Genomic DNA, 19,133 nt, shown 5'->3' with positions numbered 1-19,133 from the left:
AATGGTAAAAGGCAAACGGACTGGGTTAGGGTATATAGCACTTTTATTAACAGCTTGTTATCAACGGCTCATAGGGCTCCACACACTGTATCCATCACACATCTTTCACACACACATATGCGCCAGACTATTGCACATTGATGTCCCCCTCCACTCTCCCCTGCACAATGTTACATTTTTCGAAAAACTATACATTCAATGTAAATAATTGAATAAACAAGTGACCATTTTAAAGAAAATTTCAGCCGGACAAACAGAAACACAGCAAAAGTGATGATTTCAAAGTAAAAGAACAACATTCCTTTTGTTGCTGCAATGTTCCATATTGATTTTAATTACAGAGCTTTTAATTTGAAAAATGGTCTGAAGATTAGGTCTGTTATGTAACAGACCTCTGACATATCATACATGAGTTCTGTAAATCATTATTGTTATATAAGCCACACATGTGAACAGTAATAAAGTAAAAATCAGTTTCATTTTATGGAAAATAGTGATTATATAATGTTCATTACAGATAAACTAGGATCAACCTGTTTTTTTTTACATTTTCCAACCGCACCATAGCAACAGGCAAGTTTAGAATAAGTACTGCCCAAGGAAGTTGAAATTTCAAGTTTATTTCAGCAATGACTATCCCAACAGAAAACAAACAGCACAGAGCAGCGTTCAATTAAAAACTTAAATAAGAGTACTGCATAACATTGCTTACCACAAAACAAAATTTACAGAAGTGCCATGATGAAGAGATGGTAAAAAGGAAAGAAGGGAGGAGGACAGAGAGGAGCCACACAGCTACATTCACAGTGTCACCCTCAAGCTTTCAAGTTTTGCAGAGAAATTGTAAGAAAAGTAGAGTGAAAACAATCATCAGATAGGTTCGCCTCAGAGTCATCTGGTCAGTCTCCAGCTGATGAAGAATCCGAGAGCTATGCCGGCGAAGAAGGTGATGATGATAAGGTCTCCTCTGTGAGAGCTCATGGATGACGCGGTCTGCATGGACGCCACCGCCAGATCGGAGAAACTGCAGATCCATCCTCCTCGTCCCAGAATCCAGCCCAAGAGATCATGTTTGAAAAAGTTCACGGTCCACTTCAGGATATCCATCACGGACTGAGGCAGATGAGCCTCCACCATTCTGACTGCCAACCTGCCGGCAACATAGAAGAGGACAGCAATCCTCTCCCAGGTGATCCCGTCCTCAAACAGCTTGTTTGCCATTTGCTTAAAGCTTTCCCACTTGAAGCCTCGTGCAAGCCCATCTATTGCATCTTGGATCTCCACGTCGTCCTTTATTTTGTCACCAATTTTGCGTACCAATGTGCCCAGCTGGTCCACAAACTTCTCCTCCTGCTCATTTTTTAGTTCCACAGCAGGGAGGGTGAGGGACGGGACGTCCTCTGAGGGTATGTGTTTCAGCTCCTCCTCAATGACCTCTCTGATCAGGGCCTCTGCTATCTTCTCATCAGACACGCTGTTACTTTCAGACGCCATGGTTAAAAAGTTACAACTTTCTCTTAAAAACTTCAAGAGAAACTTCGACAGAGACTCTGCTCTCGTCAGTGACACTTCTTCTTCTCGACGGTTCAGTAGGCGGAGCTTTGTGTGTGTGTGTGTGTGTGTGTGTGTGTGTGTGTGTGTGTGTGTGTGTGTGTGTGTGTGTGTGTGTGTGTGTGTGTGTGTGTGTGTCTGTGAGAGGTAGATAGTAGATGAGTCATAAGTCAGTTAAGTCCCACTAAAGGCTGCTGTCTGTGAACCACTTTCTGTTTCACTGAAATAGTAACCATTTTAATTCTCAGTTTTAATAACCCTCCCCTCCCTGTTTAATATTTCATTATAAAAGTTGCTCTTATCTGATCGTATGCTAAAACCAGAATACTTGCATCTCATGAGTTCATACCATATCCTGAAATGACATTCATTCATTGAATGAATTATAAAAGCCAAGTTAGCTAAGTTGATTTTCACACATGTATGATATTGAGATTGTGGGGATAATATTCAGTTGCTTTCATTATCACTCATGTCAGTGTATCAAGGATAGGCTGTGAGTCAATCCATGTTAACATAATTAAGACCTAAATAAACATAATTAAGACTGTACATAGTATTTTAAAGTTTTAGGGCTATAAATTCAGATTATTTAATTTTAAACATTTATGTGTTTAAAGTGTTTATAATCCACGTCTAAACTGTAACTTTATATTTATCCCAAAGACACGAGAATGGCATCAATATTTAAATTTTCTTTCTCTGGAATAAAGCAAAGTTAATCTGATTTGTTGTCATGGATTCAAACGTGTTGTGTAGTTATTAAACTATGCAATAATCAATGTACTCCAGTGACTGAGCTTACTATGTGTATCAGGGCAGTAGTCTTAATAGTCATTGGGGGAGATAATTATGGTAAAATTGAAAAAAATGACTTTCTATATGCGGTGTCTCCAGGATCTACCAAAGATCAGAATTAAAAACACTCATGTTCACTGCAATTGCTAACCTAAAGCTACCGCTATCGCGTTCCAGGTCTTTCCACCGGAAACTGTTAAGCTCACTCCGCATACCCAGAAGTTGAGAGACTTCATTTTGTGCACATGGTGTATTAGCAGCCACTCATTCACCCAACAGTCATGCGCATAAGTTGAAACATTAACGTTGTTTTTATCAAAGATTTAAGTGAGTGTCGTCATGACGAAGAAAAAGGGTGCCGATGTAATCTATACGTTTTTTGGGTCTCTAAAAACAAGAAAAGTGATTACCCGTTCACGAGATGTGTCAATTCGTCTTGATGATTTATATCTCAATATTTTTTCTTATAACAGACAATTTACAATTCTGTCTCCCAGTGAAGCCCAACAAACCTGTCCTGTTTAGTTTATTAAAGACTGGATGTCAAATAACAATTGAATTCTCATTGTTGGCACAGATCACTTACATTTCCAAATTCAGTCATCGCTGGGTCCTTTATCCAACAATGTTAGGTCTGTCACCCAAAAACCTTGGTGTCATATCAGTTCCCAGCCTACACTTTGAGAGCCATGTTACCAAACCTGTTCAGACATGTTTTTACCCTCTCAGGAACATATCCAGGATCAGATCGATCTTGAGTTTTAAAGATACTGAAATCATCATACATGCTTTCATGTTTTCACGGCTTGATAATTGTAATGGTGTTTTAACATGTCTTAGGTAAAAAACACTCAATAGGCCCCAAAATGTACAGCACGCTGCTGCTAGGCTTTTAACTAAATCCAGGAGAAGAGAGGATATCACTTTAGGTTATCTACACTGGTTGCCTTTCTGTTTTAGGATTGATTTTAAGACTTTATTGATTACTTTTAAGGCACTTCATGGCCTGGCCCCTGCCAAATAAAAAATGGAGACATTATTTATTTGGATGATTTAGAACGCAAACTTACGATCATGTGTTTAGTCATAATCGATGGTCTCGGATCATGTCTGCGTGTCGCTCTGGTCACTTTAACACTGAGCCTGACTGAGCATCATCATCATCTTTAAAAGGACTTGGCGTTCACTTGTTATTGTAGTGTTAACTTTTACAGCCCTAATTTGTATCTCAATATTTTACATATTTATGTTTTTGTTTTATAATTTGATATACTAATGTACACATAAACATGCTTATATTGCCAAAGCACACATGAGACTCACAATACAGTATAACAAATTGATTTACAATTAAAATTTTGGTCCGCGTCATGACTACGGCCTTGATGTGAATTATGAAAGCTTTCTCTCCATACGCAAGGAATCTGCCGGAGGCCTTTGTTCTACAGAGCTTTGTCTTTTAACTTTTGGTTTTGGTATCCAAGTGACAGGTGGAGGACTGATAATCCTGACATGATGTCAAAGAACAGCTTGAACGCAGTCAAACATGCGTGTGAATGTGTGTGTGTGTGTGTGTGTGTGCGTGTGTGTATTTCACTTAATGGCTTATTTGATGGTGGTTAAAATATCAACGTATCACCCTCGCTCGATTGAACGCCGCCTGTTTTTCTAAAGAATTTACAGAATTTGCTGCAGTTCCACTTGAAGTCGCCATATCTTTGCCAGTCAGCTAACAGCAGAAGTGACTAGACATCGGATGTATCGGGACACATTCAGGACACATTTTAATGCTAGGTGTGAACACACATAGTATCATATTTGAGTCAGTAGAATGGAAACATCAAGGGCAATATCAGTCTATTATTTTTTATTAAAAACCTTCAGAGACAGAATAATACAAAAAAAACATTTTAACAACTCATTTTGCAATTGCCTTGTTCAATTTTAAGAGCCAGTTAAAACACGAACTGAACAAACTATTCATGCGAACAATCACAGGAGTTCAGTAAAGAGTTAAAAAACAATGCTCTAACCTTCAAATTACTGCTGCAGGACACATCAGGACACGCCATCATAAATCTGCAGCATCACAAGATAGGCTGCACCATTTGGTAATTGGTGCGAAGGTAAACTAGTTTATAGAAATTAATTTATAGAAATAAACATTTTGACAATCAATTTGTATCTTGGATTTAAATACAGTGTGTTTCCTATTAAAAGAAGAAATCAAGTCTAGTGGTCTGATGTCTACTATATCTTTTGCACTAATCATTTCATACTCATCCCGCTTCTGTACCACATATGAATAGAAGGGAATGTGTTTGTTAAGGAGTGTGAATAGGATCAGTTTTGTTGGTTGTCATAGTTTCAGTGAGTGAGTATTATCAGCTAAAGCTACATAATTGTTCTCTTTTTGAAACTACCTCTTAGTAGTTGGACTTTGTTATTTCATGTTTGTGCATGAAAGCACTGTTGAGTCTGTTATAAAAGGCTGAAGTTATTGAATCATTATGTATGTTGCATTACCTTGTGTCCTTAAGATACACTTGTTTTTTATTTAAAATGCAGCTAATTCAGTGTAAAAGGGAATATTTCCCTCTCTAGCATCTCCACCTGCTGTTCGTTTTGATTTATCATTAAACTTGTTTTTTTGTGTTGGCATACTGTGATATTCTGTACTATCTCAGGCTCAAACTTCACCATCTCCTCATTAAATAAATTTGAGAAGTTGAACATTTTCCTCGACTTGGGTCATTAAGGGGTGAATGGCGAGCATGATTATCAGTAGTTAGGAGGCAGATAGTGCCCTAGAGCAGAGAACTCTGACCCTCAATTCCAAACTCCATCCATTTTGTTTCAAGATATCTAATATCATCCAACAAAGGTTCTGAAATTTAAGAATTGAAAAGTAGACAAAGGTGAAGTTTTGCAAGGGTGGAGTTCAATTCCACAGGCAAGTTTCTCAACTGAAAGTAAACTGCCCCCATGGAGTGAACTTTAGTTTTTGAACCCAAGGATTTGTTTTTTGTTTCCAAAATAAAGTTGGATTTGTAGTGCATTGGGATACCTGCTGTATAAGGCACGCTGTGCAAACTGTGTTCCACCACAATAATCATGCATTTTATCATCAACAGTTTTGTTAGATTGCTTATGGAGTGTCTGCATCTTTTCACCTCCAAATAGAATCTTTATGGTATTGATAATGGAGATATACTGACAAGTTTCTGCAGCCAGTACTTGAGTCAATTTCCCCGGTTTTCTTTCTCTGTCACCTCTGTACCTCAAGAACATTTTGATGGGCTTAACCAGGGAGTGTTTCTGAGAAAAATATCCACCTCTGAAAACATTTCGTGCCTTTTCGAAAAATACATCATTGTTTTCTAAATGGATTTGCAAACTGGCTGTGTTCCCTGAGAGATTGATTGATTGAGAGGTTTGGCATAAGAATTGAACATATGGTAAGTTCTTTGACAGTTGTTATGACGACATGATTGTGTAATCTGTCTTGTAATCGGTCTTCTCTGGGTTCACAGTACAGCGGAGACATTATATTACATTACATTCAAGCCTTCAGAGACAGTTGAAAACTGTTCAGGTTTTCTTTGAGGCTTTAACGAAAAATGGTCATACACTTTTTAGACTGTCACTTTCCCGACTCAACAGGGAGGGCAGTGGTGGTTGTGAGACCTGTAGGCTGAATAAAGAGAGGGAGCGCCTTAATAGAAGTCCATCATAAATACAATTGCTCTATTCCTTTCTGATACCATGGTACTTGCACATTATCTGTTACTAGCATTGGTGCATGTCCAATAGGTACATACCTCCAGTTGACCACTTGGACAAGCTGCAGCAGCATTCAACTGTTCAGGCTTTAAAAGAAAATAATGTCACTGTTTGAACAATGCTATGCCAATGAACTGGTTTAACAGCAAACATTTTTGCATGTCACATTAGGGAAATACACAGATGGAGTAACAAAGGCTTAGTTATATTAAATATGCCAGAAACAGTGAACCAACACACAAAATAGTAGGACCTCTCCATAAGTGGAATGCAGTCATCATTAATAAATGTGATATTCCTGGTATGAACTGTCAAAATGTCTGCTGTGCAACGAGTCAATTGAAGAGATAAGGTTTTATAGTCTGTGGAGGAAAATTCCACTGACCAGTGTCTAAACGTGTGGAAATCCCCTGACTAGGTGTCTCACTGCTGTGACCTTGGCAAACAGGGAGTTTGATATAGCGGACGGACAAAGCAGATAGACACAGAGGAGGATTACATGTCTTTTTTCATATAATGTGTTATTTAACGCCTCTTTGTGTAAGTTCTGGCTTTTGTGAACCTGCGACCAGCTGTTCCATTTTGAGCACCCGTGCTTGTTGTATAAACTCTGCAGAGCTTATTATTAGAAAAACTCAGAAGCAACTCCAGTCTGAGAATTTCATTATTTCAAATCTCAAGATCAAAATTGTAGGCCACTAGTTTACTAGTGAGCTGAATCCATGTTTGGCTAGCATGTCAGAGCTTTTGCAGCCCACTAGTTAGAAAGTAACACTTTCAGCATTACTAGTTCGGTTCAGAGGGCCACTAGTGCGGCAAAAAGCCAACTAGTAGGGGCTTTGGCTCTACTAGTGCCACTAGTTGCTGTAAAAGAGTGACTAGTACGATTTTCTGTTCAACTACTATAGTAAGATGCTGAACTAGTGAGACCAAATGTCAAACAAGTACTGACAAAAACCGAACTAATGGAGGGGACTGTCATTTGATATCAAGGATATGGAATAAATGCTCAATCGGCTTGCCAAAACGGTCCGCCCCGGTGGACAGTCGCAACACCGTCCAGGGCGGGGGGAGCGTTGCGGTGGCGGTGGCGGAGAAAAAAAACGGGGGGGTACGTAGCTGGAGATTGAATGTCTGAAGGGGTGCAGGACTGTAAAAAGTTTGAGAACCACTGGTGTAGAGGAAGTGGTGTTCATGAACATGGCGTCACAGTCACATGTTACACTGACACACGTGTGTTGATGATCATAACAAAGTCAGATGATGACCTCTCCATACAGTGAGAACTTGAGCTACGAACTGACTCAAACATTTCTTATCCTGAAGTAAGAAAGAACTGAGATGGGTTTGAAAATAAACTCAGTGAAATGATCATGTTGAGACAAGTGTCTCCACAAAATAACACAACATGTTCAAGACAACAAGCCCAAATGTCCACTTTTTTCAGGACATCTTCTCTCAGACGATTTCTGTCTTTTGTCTCTGCTGTGTACCTCCCATCATCAATTATTTCCCCGCATGCTGCTGTTCCCAGCGGCATGCTAGAGTCTCCCTCTTGTGGTTGTTCTGAGTTTGTGGTAGAGAACATACAAACAGATTTACGTCATTGTTTTAGAAATTATTTTAAGCAACAATTCACAAACTGGACAGGCGAAGAATTTTCATCTACGTTTGTACAAAACGTCCTTGGGTCAGTTTTCTATTAAATATGGTAAAATATTTATGAAACAGTTTCCTCAGCGACTTAAAAATGCTCTGCTCTTTATCGACTTTTCTTCAGACTGTAAATATGACATTCATTTTTCTTCTGGTTGTTTCCATTATGGCAAACTGGTGATTTTGTTCTTTTACCTGAAATTTTTACCTGTTTGTTTGTAAGATGGAAGAAAACCAGAGTAATGATTTCCAGTGAATTCGGTGGAAGGATGTTTATTGTGCATTAAAGCAGAGACAAGTAGAAACAACAGAACTTTTTCTCTCTGAGATGATTTTCGTCTCGTTACATCTGGTTTGTCACAGAGGAAATGATCCATGTGTTTGACTCATAGACTGAATATAAAGGATTTGACCGGCAGGTTCTGCTGTTATACTTCGGCGCCGCCTGTGGGTCAAAAATTAGAAAAGCAACCACTTCTGTGATGGGTTAGGGTTAGGGTTCACCTGATGCAGAAATTAAAACGTCCCATTTTTAAGTCCAGAGTTTTGATCTTTTGTTTCAAAGACATAACTCAGATTTTCAACTCAAAGAAATTTAAATGTTTTTAGCTTTGTGTGGAACTAAATCAATTTGTGACGTGAATCCAGGAACTTTAAGATCATAAACAGATACAAAGAATGTGGTTATACACACATGCAGATATACTGAGGAATACAGATAGAAAATAATAAAGGCAAAGTTAAATACACTATATGTGACTCTTTACATATGGTTTATATATTCTGGTGGTGTTGTGTCATTTCAATAAACACATTCTTCATGTGAATAAACACAATCGGTAGCGAGGGGCAAGACTTTAGGGCTGCGTGGTGGTTGGCACTGTCGCCTCACAGCAAGAAGGTTCCTGGTTTGAATCCCAGTTCCGATTTGGTCATTCTTTGTGGAGTCTGCATGTTCTCCCCGTGTTTCCCCACCTTGCCTCCCAGCAACAAGGCCCAGTCAGAGATACTCTACACTCACTGCTGCTGCTGCTTCAGCCTCTGGATCCTCAGGACACAGCTCAGCCTCCTTCCACACACACTGTCCTCTTCACACTCACCTTCACAAAGACAATCTCCATCTGTTGAGAGAAGAAGACATCAGTGTTTACAGAGACTCACTTCATCAGCGGTGAGTCAGTGATGCAGCACATCCAGTAGAAAGAGCAGCAGGAACTTCAATCGTGTTCAGAGGTGGAGCAGCTTCCTCTCTGCTTCATGTTCACGTGTTGGAATGAACAAGCTGAGAGCTAAGTGTGTTTTCTCTGCATGTCAAAGTGCAGAGTGGACACCTGAGAGGGGGATTTACTGCTGTTGTAGGTGAAGCCATGTTTCACTGTGTGAGCACGTGCACATAAAAGGGGCTAACTGTGTATGACCAATCACAGACATGGACAGTTTGACTGACAGCAGAGCCTCATATTTCACAACGAGGATCAAACTGTTCTATAATAAAAATCTGAGGAGAACAAACACATGATCCAGAATAAAATAAACTCAGTTACAGCTGCTAAATGCAGAAGGAACAGCTGGTAAACCTTCGTGATTGAGTCAATGTGTAAGTTACAGCGCACCCTGGTGGCATTTGGTAAAAATATATTACGTGACCACGATATATTAACGTGTGTGAATGAGATAAATAACTTGAAGCCATGAGATCTGAATCTGTTGTTGACTAACAAGTCGAGTGAAAGAGAAGAAGATTCTTGATGAGAAACGTTTGAATACCCGGATATGGCCTCGATAATGAGCTTTACTTGACACATACTGTCTCACTGTCACTGAGGACACACACTGTCTCACTGTCTCTGATGACACACACTGTCTTTCTGACTTTGAGGACACACACTGACTCTGAGGACAGACTGTCTCACTGGCTTGGAGGACAAACACTGTCTCTGAGGACACACAATGACTCTGGTCACACACATCGTCTCACTGTCTCACTGTCTCTGAGGACACACACTGACTCTGAGGACACACTGTCTCACTGGCTTGGAGGACAAACACTGTCTCTGAGGACATACAATGACTCTGAAGACACATACTGACTCTGAAGATACAGACCGTCTCACTGACTCTGATGACACGCACTGACTCTGAGGACAGTCACTAACTGAGGACACACACTGACTCACTGACTCTGAGGACCTACACTGACTGAGGACAAACACTGTCTCACTGACTCTGAGGACACAAACTGACTGTAAGAACACACAACGACTCTGAGAACACACACTGACTCTAAGGACACACACTGACTCTGAGAACACACTGACTCTGAGGACACACACTGACTCTGAGGACACACACTGTCTCACTGTCTCTCAGGACACACACTGTCTAACTGACTCAGGACACATAATGACCGAGGACGCACACTGTGGTGAAAACCTCTGACAAGTGTCTGCAGCTAGTACTTGAGTCAATATCTCCTGTTTTCTTGCTCTGTCACCTGTGTACCCCAGAACGTTTCGGTGGGCTTGCCCAGGGAGTGTTTCTCTGAAAAATATCCAGTTCTGAAGACATTTTGTGCCTTCATCAAAGCTTGGACAGTGTCATCATCATTTGATATAGAGTAGCTATTAATCAAAGATGCAGTTTTATCTTTCAATTAATCTAATGTCTTGTCCAATAGCTCTGTGGTGCATACAATACTTTTTTGCACATCAGTAAGTTGCACATCTGAAGTGGCATTGCTGTTGGAGCACGACTACATAGGAACATCCTCTGACAAAGTGAAATTCATAATTTTTCTCCAAATGGATTTGCAACCTGGGTGTGTTCCCTGAGAGATTGATTGATTGAGATTTTTGGCATAATAATTGAAGATATGGTTAGTGACATCAAAATAACATATTGGATCTTTTAATTTAAGTGCTGTATACTTACCAAGAATGGCAGGCCTACAAAACGAGGGTACTGCCGAAGCATTTCAGCTACTGTTGGTGATTTGCTTGTTATCCAGAACCTTCGGTATTGGAAGGTTTTGTAGTTTGCAAATACTTTTTCCTTTTCGCGCCAGGCGGCCAAACAACCTAATTACATTAATAGTAGATATGAGATATTATCAATACAACCTAACCCTCAACAACCTCTGTTTACCATGTCGACCGTACAAAGAACCTTTTGGCCAACATATCTTTGACAATGCTGAGCTAACCGCACTGTCCGCACTTATTAACCAGCATTTACATTAGCTAAATGCATAATGAAAAGACTCGACCCCATCCTCCTAATATAAAAGCTATCCCAGTCCAAAGCGTTTGTAAGAGCTAAATGTTTAAAATGTTATCTTACCTACCGGGTCACCAGTGTTGGGAAGAAGCTGACTTAAAGCCCATGACAACATCCACCTTCTGATTCTACAAGCTAGCGTAACTTAGTGTTAGCTTGCAAACATCTAGAATTAACGTTACATTACAGTCTCAGGCTCAGCTTTGACACAAGATACTGATAGCGTGACGCCAACATTGAGGGAGCCGTTAGTTTACATGATGTTCACTTCCTTCACCAGGTGAAGTTAAATCTCACTTGTGAGCTTTTCAGTGAATACAGTTTTGAAACCTCTCTACCTGAATGTCACAAACCTGGCAAGTCATTTCAGCAGCCTCTATGCTAACTGAAGATAAACGCCAGTGTGCCTTTCGTCGTTCCATTTCATCGACTGTTCTCACCGTTACCACAATCAGAAAGCCCTATCATTTGACTTGGACGATGACGTTGCAGCACAGTCCACAACGTGATTGGTCAAGTATCTAACACATGTGTTGCTCACTTGTGTGACTTTAAAAAGAAGTTTGGATATTCTACCCCAACATGTGTTGAAATAGCTATAAGACAAAAAGCGTGTTGGATTTTAACACATCCTTTCTGTAGAGCCATCACTGTCACCCTCAAGTTATAAAGTAGAGTGACATTAATGTGCATCTTTACAAAAGCAAGAAGGTGCGACGCGGAATCAACTGGTCAGTCTCCAGCTGATGAAGCTTCCGAGAGCTATACCAGCAAAGAAGGTGATGATAAGGCCTCCTCTGTGAGAGCTCATGGATGACGCACCAGTTCTGAGAAACTGCAAATCCATTCTCCCTATTCCCGAAACCAGCCCAGGAGATCATGTTTGAAAGTCCACGGTCCACTTCAGGATCTCTATCACTGACTGAGGTAGATAAGCATCCACCATTCTGACTGCCAACATAGAAGAGCGCAGCAATCTTCTCCATGCCCAAACACCTTGTCTGCCATTTCCTAAAATCTGCCCCACTTGAAGCCTGAAGCTGATACTTTCACACGCCATGGTTAAAGCTTAAGTGCTTCATGGTTATTGGAGGTTTGGGATTGATGGCATTCCAATCCACATCTTCACCACCAGCCAGGAAGGAGGATGAGCATCAACCGTACACAGAGAGATACAAAACACAGTAACATGGACAGGGGTTCTGCTACATTGGCCGACTGTCCTGCTAAAACTTGAACAAACATGAGGACAGTGTATCTTACCGTTCAGAAACATCGTGTTGTAACCTACTGCAAGTATGTGGCTGGCCTTCTTTAGCTGCCAATGTAACAACGTGTCTTTCAGCTGTGTTTACCGGAGAGATCATCAAATGTGCCATAACATACTCATTATGTGATTATCATCTTAGGGGTACCAATACCTAAAAATAAGACCCAGAAAGTTGTCCAATATGGGCCCTATAAAACCTCTTCATGACGGTTCAGTAGGTTGAGCTGTGTGTGTCAGTGTTTGTGTACGTGTGTGTGTGTGTGTGTCTGTGAGAGGTGTGGATATTTCACACACTGCTGGTTTAGTTGTCAGATCTCAGTTTGGCCTGTGGACTGGATTGAATTTAGATATTTTGGAAACATATGGAAAACAGCAATGAGGTTATTTTTTGTGTAAACGTGTAGGCAGTGTAATTTTCAGTAAGACAATGATTGTTATATCCTATTATCTGTAAAAAACATAGAAAATTGTCTTTAACATATACAATATATGTGTATGCTCCTCTGGCCATGTTAAAGGCTGTGTTTCTTTATATTGCATCTAGTAGTTTAGGTTGGGAACACACATGCTCAAATAACCAGCCCTACTCCAGATCTCAGCCTCAGGCAATGTTTCAGATAAAACACGCACACACATGCCCCAGACTATTGCATTTTTCCACTCAAAAATGTGCATGGTGTTTCAACAGTTGGATGTTTGAGCTTCACTCTTAACTTATTACCAGCAGTTCAACTTCGAAATAAAATATTAAAATTGTTATGGATTCTAAATATTTAATGATTATAAAATTTTAATTACAGGTAAACTAGGTGGATTAAAACAAGTTTTTTCAACTGCACCATGGAAAACAGGCAAGTTTAGAATAAGCACCACACTAGGAACTTAAAATTTCAAGTCTAATTTAACAATGCCTATACCCACAGAAAACTAGCAGCACAGAGGACTGTCAATTAGAAGTTTTAAACAGAGTATCATTACATTGCTGACCCCAAAACTAAATTTTCAGTGGTGCCATGATGAAGAGACTTTACTGTTTCTCAAACTTTGGCTGCAACCCAAGTGTCATCGCTGTCACCCTCAAGTTTTCAAGTTTTGCAGAGAAATTGCAGCGAAAAGTAGAGTGAAAATAACCATCTTTACGGCAATAAGGTGCGCTTCAGAGTCATCTGGTCAGTCTCCAGCTGATGAAGAATCCGAGAGCTATGCCGGCGAAGAAGATGATGACAAGGTCTCCTCTGTGAGAGCTCATGGATGACGCGGTCTGCATGGACGCCATCGCCAGTTCTGAGAAACTGCAGATCCATCCTCCTCGTTCCCGAATCCAGCCCAAGAGATATTGTTTGAAAAAGTCCACGGTCCACTTCAGGATCTCCATCACGGACTGAGACAGATGAGCCTCCACCATTCTGACTGCCAACTGGCCGGGAACATAGAAGAACCCAACAATCTTCTCCCAGGTGATCCCATGCTCAAACACCTTGTTTGCACTTTTGTTAAAATTGCCCCGATCAAAGTTTTGTGCAAGCTCATCTATATCAGCTTGGATCTCCACGTCATCCTTTAATTTTTCACCAATTTTGCAGACCAATGTGCCCAGCTGGTCCACAAACTTCTCCTCCTGCTCATTCTTTAGTTCCACAGCAGGGAGGGTGAGGGACGGGACGTCCTCTGAGGGTATGTGTTTCAGCTCCTCCTCAATGACCTCTCTGATCAGGGCCTCTGCTATCTTCTCATCAGACACGCTGTTACTTTCAGACGCCATGGTTAAAAAGTAAAAACTTTCTCTTAAAAACTACAAAAGAAACTTCGTCAGAGACTCTGCTTCTCTTCAGTGCACTTCCTCTTCTCGACGGTTCAGTAGGCGGAGCTTTGTGTGTGTGTGTGTGTCTGTGAGAGAGAGTTGATAGTAGATGAGTCATAAGTCAGTTAAGTCCCACTAAAGGCTGCTGTCTGTGAACCACTTCCTGTTTCACTGAAATAGAAACCATTTTAATTCTCAGCTTTAATAACCCTCGCCTGTTTAATATTTCATTATAAAAGTTGCTCTTATCTGATCGTATGCTAAAACTAGAATACTTGCATCTCATGAGTTCATACCATATCCTGAAGTGACATTAATTTCCAACTCATTGAATGAATTATAAAAGCCAATACTAAGTTAGCTTAGTTGATTTTCACACATGTATGAAATTGAGATTGTCCGGATAATATGCAGTTGCTTTCATTATCATTTATGTGTGGAGTGTATCAAGGATTAAGACCTACCTAAAAATATTTAAGACTGTACATAGTATTTTAATGTTTTAGGGCCTTAAATCATGATTATTTCATTTTAAACATTTACGTGTTTACAGTGTTTATAATCCACGTCTAAACTGTAACTTTATATTTATCCCACAGACACGAGAATGGCATCAATATTAAAATGTCTTTCTTTGGAATAAAGCAAAGTTAATGTGATTTGTTGTCATGGATTCCAACGTGTTGTGTAGTTATTAAAAGCTGCAATAATAAATATGTATCAGGGCAGTAGTCATAGTAGTCATTGGGGGAGATAAATATGGTTAAATGTCCCCCCCAATAAACTGAATTGTAAACTGGTCGATGAATAATACTAATATAACTGTTATACGATGACGACTAGGAAAAAAGTACTGCAGTCCGAAATAGTTCCTATGAAAGAAACTTAGGGAATTAAGGATTAAGGAATTAGGGTATACTGATATCTCATATACTGTTTCTGGCAGCTCTGCAGGCAGTTTGTCCAATATCCCTTTTCCACCAACCCGAATCAGGTTCCAGTTCCGGGATGGTGCTAGCACTGGTTTGCAGTTGCTTTTCCACAGGCCAGTGCCGTTCAAAGAGCCACATCATGACGTCAATGTATACCTCTGTATATGGTTTCGCTCTCCCAGAACCATATACAGAGGGACAAATGCTAATTATAACTTTAAGCACAGCAACAAAAACAGCTGTGGATACATCGTATTTTAATGAATGTTGCTTGTGGCTTTACTTTTTGTCAGGTTCGGTTAGGCGGATGGACCCAGCATGCAGAGTTTAACACAAAAAGTGTCCTTTTAATAGGTGAATGTCCAACAGGAACGAAACAACAAACAAAGGAATCTCAAAATGTCAAAACAAAAAATTTTAATTCATTTTATGACCAAATTTTTTCCCACAAATTTAAATGTCTTTAAATACACATTAACATGCATCCAACATATTGTGAGGCGGATTTGCCCCTCTGCCTGACAACCTCCATCCGTCCAAGGTTAGATAAGTTGTGTGCTTCCCATCAGGGTCCGACACCTCACTAATGGGGGAGTATGTGTGCCATCCACAGATGGCTTGAGGATTCACTGTCTCTTCTACATGTATGTTTAAAATAAAAACATGAATCTGTGAATTACTTTAACAGCTCAGTGTTGTATGCAAGATGTATGTTTATAAATGTCAGTGGCATGGCCACCCTGTACCTTGCACATGTTTAAATTAAAAACATGAATATATGAACCTGTGTAATATTTGAATAGCTAGTATTGAATGCACAATAACAGGGTAGCTATGTTTATACATGGCACAAGGCCCAGTTTAATATAAAACAATCACAAACAGACAATCACAAAGACAGGAAGTGAAGAAAACACACCAGGAACAGAGCCTACAAAATAAAACAGGAAACAGAACACAGGGAAAACATGTGACACCGAAACAACACATTTTTGCTGCTCGTTGCGATCAGTACGGATGGCAATCAACCCTCAGAAATGTTGGCAGTCTTAAACATTATTTGTTCCCATTAATGATATTTGCTAATTGCATAAGATACCATTCTACCAGTTCGAGTTTGAGGACGGTTTGTATAACCGCTTCCGGTACAGGAAGCCGGTCAGTGACAAGGAAAAAAAAAAAATCATTTTCAATATGCTGTGTCTCCAGGATCTACAAAAGATCACAATTAAAAACAGTCATGTTCACAGCTGTTGCTAACCTTATGAAACAAACAATGTGCACCGGGGCCTATAAGCAGCCACTTATTCACCCAGCGACCAAATTTCCACGCATTAGTTAAAACATTAACGTTGTGTTTATCAAAGATTTAAGTGAGTGCCGTCATAACAAAGAAAAGGGTACTGTTTCAATGCTTCTTGATGTAACTTCAATAATCATTGCTATTCAGATCTGTTTGTACTTCAATATTTTCTGTAGTCAGTAGTTTGCTAATAACAAACCAATTATATCTCCCAGTGAAGCCCAACAAACCTGTTGGTTTATTAAAGACAGGATGTCAAATAACAATTGAACTCTGAGAAAACTAAAATTCTCATTATTGGCCCAGATCACTTACATTTCCAAATTTATCCAACAATGTTAGGTCTGTCACTAAAAACCTTGGTGTCATATTTGATTCGAGCCTACACTTTGAGAGCCATGTTACCAAACCTGTTCAGACATGTTTTTACCCTCTCAGGAACATCCAGGATCAGAACGATCTTGAGTTTTAAATACTCTGAAATCGTCATACATGCTTTTATGTCTTCACAGCTTGATTATTGTAATGTTCTTTTAACATGTCTTAAGTAAAAAACAGTCAATAGGCCCCAAACTGTACAGAACGCTGCTGCTAGGCTTTTAACTAAATCCAGGAGAAGAGAGGATATCACTTTAGGTTCTCTACAATGGTTGCCTTTCTGTTTTAGGATTGATTTTAAGAATTTATTGATTACTTTTAAGGCACTTCATGGCCTGGCCCCTTCCAAATAAAAAATTGAGAAATTTTTTCATTTGATGATTAAGATGACAAACTTACGATCATGTGTTAAGTTATTAATCAATGGTCTTGGATCATGTCTGTCATTACTAAGACAAATACGGTCCGGAATATTCTCCACAATACCCTCAAAGGTACTGTCTGCTCACAAAATATGCTGAAAGCATAATATGGCAAACTCAAGCCCAACAAGAAACAACAGATGGGCATATTGTCAATGTTAATCGGCCTCCAAGCTGTAGCCATCCCATTTGGCTTGACTTTGAAGGTGAACTTGCCATTCAAAAGACCCTTTTATTTATCCATTTGAGGCTTGTTTCTGCTTGCCTTCCACAATGTTACTGCTCCATCACTTCCTGATTTCACAAAATACGGGGCGGGCCGAAGGTCATAATCACAGAACGTGCGTCAATCGCCCTTCAAAGATGTGTGATTTTAAAAGGACTTGGCGTTCACTCGTTATTTTAGTGTTAGATTTTACAGCCCTAATTTGTATCGCAATATTTTACATATTTATGTTTTTGTTTTATATTTTTGATATACTAATGTAAACATAAACATGTTTATATTGCCAAGCACACATTAGACTTACAATACAGTATAACAAAATTGATTTACATAAAAATAAATGTTGGTCCACGTCCTGACTACAGCCTTGATGTGTATTATGAAAAATTTCTGTCCACATGCAGTAATCTGCCGGAGGCCTTTGTTCAACAAAGCTTTTTCTTTTAACTTTTGGTTTTGGTATCCAAGTGACAGGTGGAGGAGGACTGATAATCTTGACATGATGTCAAAGAACAGCAAAATAGGTGCAATTGGAAAAACACAACAGGAAGCCTGCTATCTTGCATTTAGTGGCCATTTTGGCCATATTCCACATTTTTACTTTGATGTACTTATTATTGTTATTATTATTATTCAGGCAAAATAATTGGCTTTTTGAGGGCTTTAACATGCTCAAATTCTTATCAAAATTTGCAGAAAGTTAGAAAGTGGTGAAAATTTACGTATTCTGGAGGAATTTTTAATGGGCGTCGCAAAATGGCTCAACGGTGCCCCCCGAGACCCCCGGAACGTGTTCACATTGACCGATCTTCACAAAAATTGATACACAGGTGTGTTTTTTGATTGTTTTTGTAAAGAAATTACAGAATTTGCTGCAGTTCCACTTGAAGTCGCCATATCTTTGCCAGTCAGCTCAAAGCAGAAGTTACTAGACATGGGATGTATCGGGACACATTCAGGACACATTTTAATGCTAGGTGTGAACACACATACTTAGCGGTCTGAACATTGTCTATGATGCACACGCTTGACCAATGACAAGTCAGTCTCAGCTGTAAACCATGTTTCACGCAGTTTTTATGGCAAACCATTAGGCAGATTAAACTACATCCATACCTTTTGTTCGTTAAAATATGTGTTATTTAACACATCTTTGTGTTGTCTATGTTTTTTTGCTAAAAAAAAAAAAATTCTTAAACTGGATTGTCAGTAACATATTTGAGTCAGTAGAATGAAAATACCAAGGGCAAAATCGGTTCACAGACACAATAATACAATAAATACATTTAAACAACTCATATTGCAATTGCCTTGTTCAATTTTAAGAGCCAGGTAAAAAAACAACTCAACAAACTATTCATGCGAACAATCACAGGAGTTCAGTAAAGAGTTAAAAGACAATGCTCTAACCTTCAAATTACTGCTGCAGGAGACATCAGGACACGCCATCATAAATCTGCAGGATCAAAAGACAGGCTGCACCATTTGGTAATTGGTGCGAAGGTAAATTAGTTTATAGAAATTAATTTATAGAAATACAAAATTTTAACAATCCACTTGTATCTTGGATTTAAATACAGTGTTTCCAATTAAAAGAAGAAATCAAGTCTAGTGGTGTGATGTCTGCTATATCTTTTGCACTAATCATTTCATACTCATCCCTCTTCTTTACCACATATGAATAGAAGGGAATGTGTTTGTTAAGGAGTGTGAATAGGATCAGTTTTGTTGGTTGTC

General features: G+C 39.4%; 2 protein-coding genes across 2 annotated transcripts; both read right to left on the bottom strand.

The window, feature by feature from the left end:
• Positions 1 to 480: 480 nt before the first annotated feature.
• On the bottom strand, positions 481 to 1,561 carry LOC133026358 (apoptosis regulator BAX-like). The gene has a single exon (XM_061093247.1). It carries the CDS (start codon positions 1,492 to 1,494, stop codon positions 892 to 894), a length of 603 nt encoding a protein of 200 aa, XP_060949230.1. The 5' UTR covers positions 1,495 to 1,561; the 3' UTR covers positions 481 to 891.
• Positions 1,562 to 8,527: 6,966 nt separating this feature from the next.
• LOC133026511 (apoptosis regulator BAX-like) lies at positions 8,528 to 14,096 on the bottom strand. Its single transcript, XM_061093404.1, has 2 exons — positions 13,475 to 14,096; positions 8,528 to 8,909 (listed from the first exon to the last, which is right to left on the bottom strand). Exon 1 carries the CDS (start codon positions 14,094 to 14,096, stop codon positions 13,497 to 13,499), a length of 600 nt encoding a protein of 199 aa, XP_060949387.1. The 3' UTR covers positions 8,528 to 8,909; positions 13,475 to 13,496.
• Between the last annotated feature and the right edge of the window lie 5,037 nt (positions 14,097 to 19,133).

Source organism: Limanda limanda, chromosome 19 (genome assembly GCF_963576545.1).
Source record: "Limanda limanda chromosome 19, fLimLim1.1, whole genome shotgun sequence".
Lineage (NCBI taxonomy): Eukaryota > Metazoa > Chordata > Actinopteri > Pleuronectiformes > Pleuronectidae > Limanda > Limanda limanda.
This window is presented reverse-complemented; position numbering and strand designations above follow the sequence as displayed.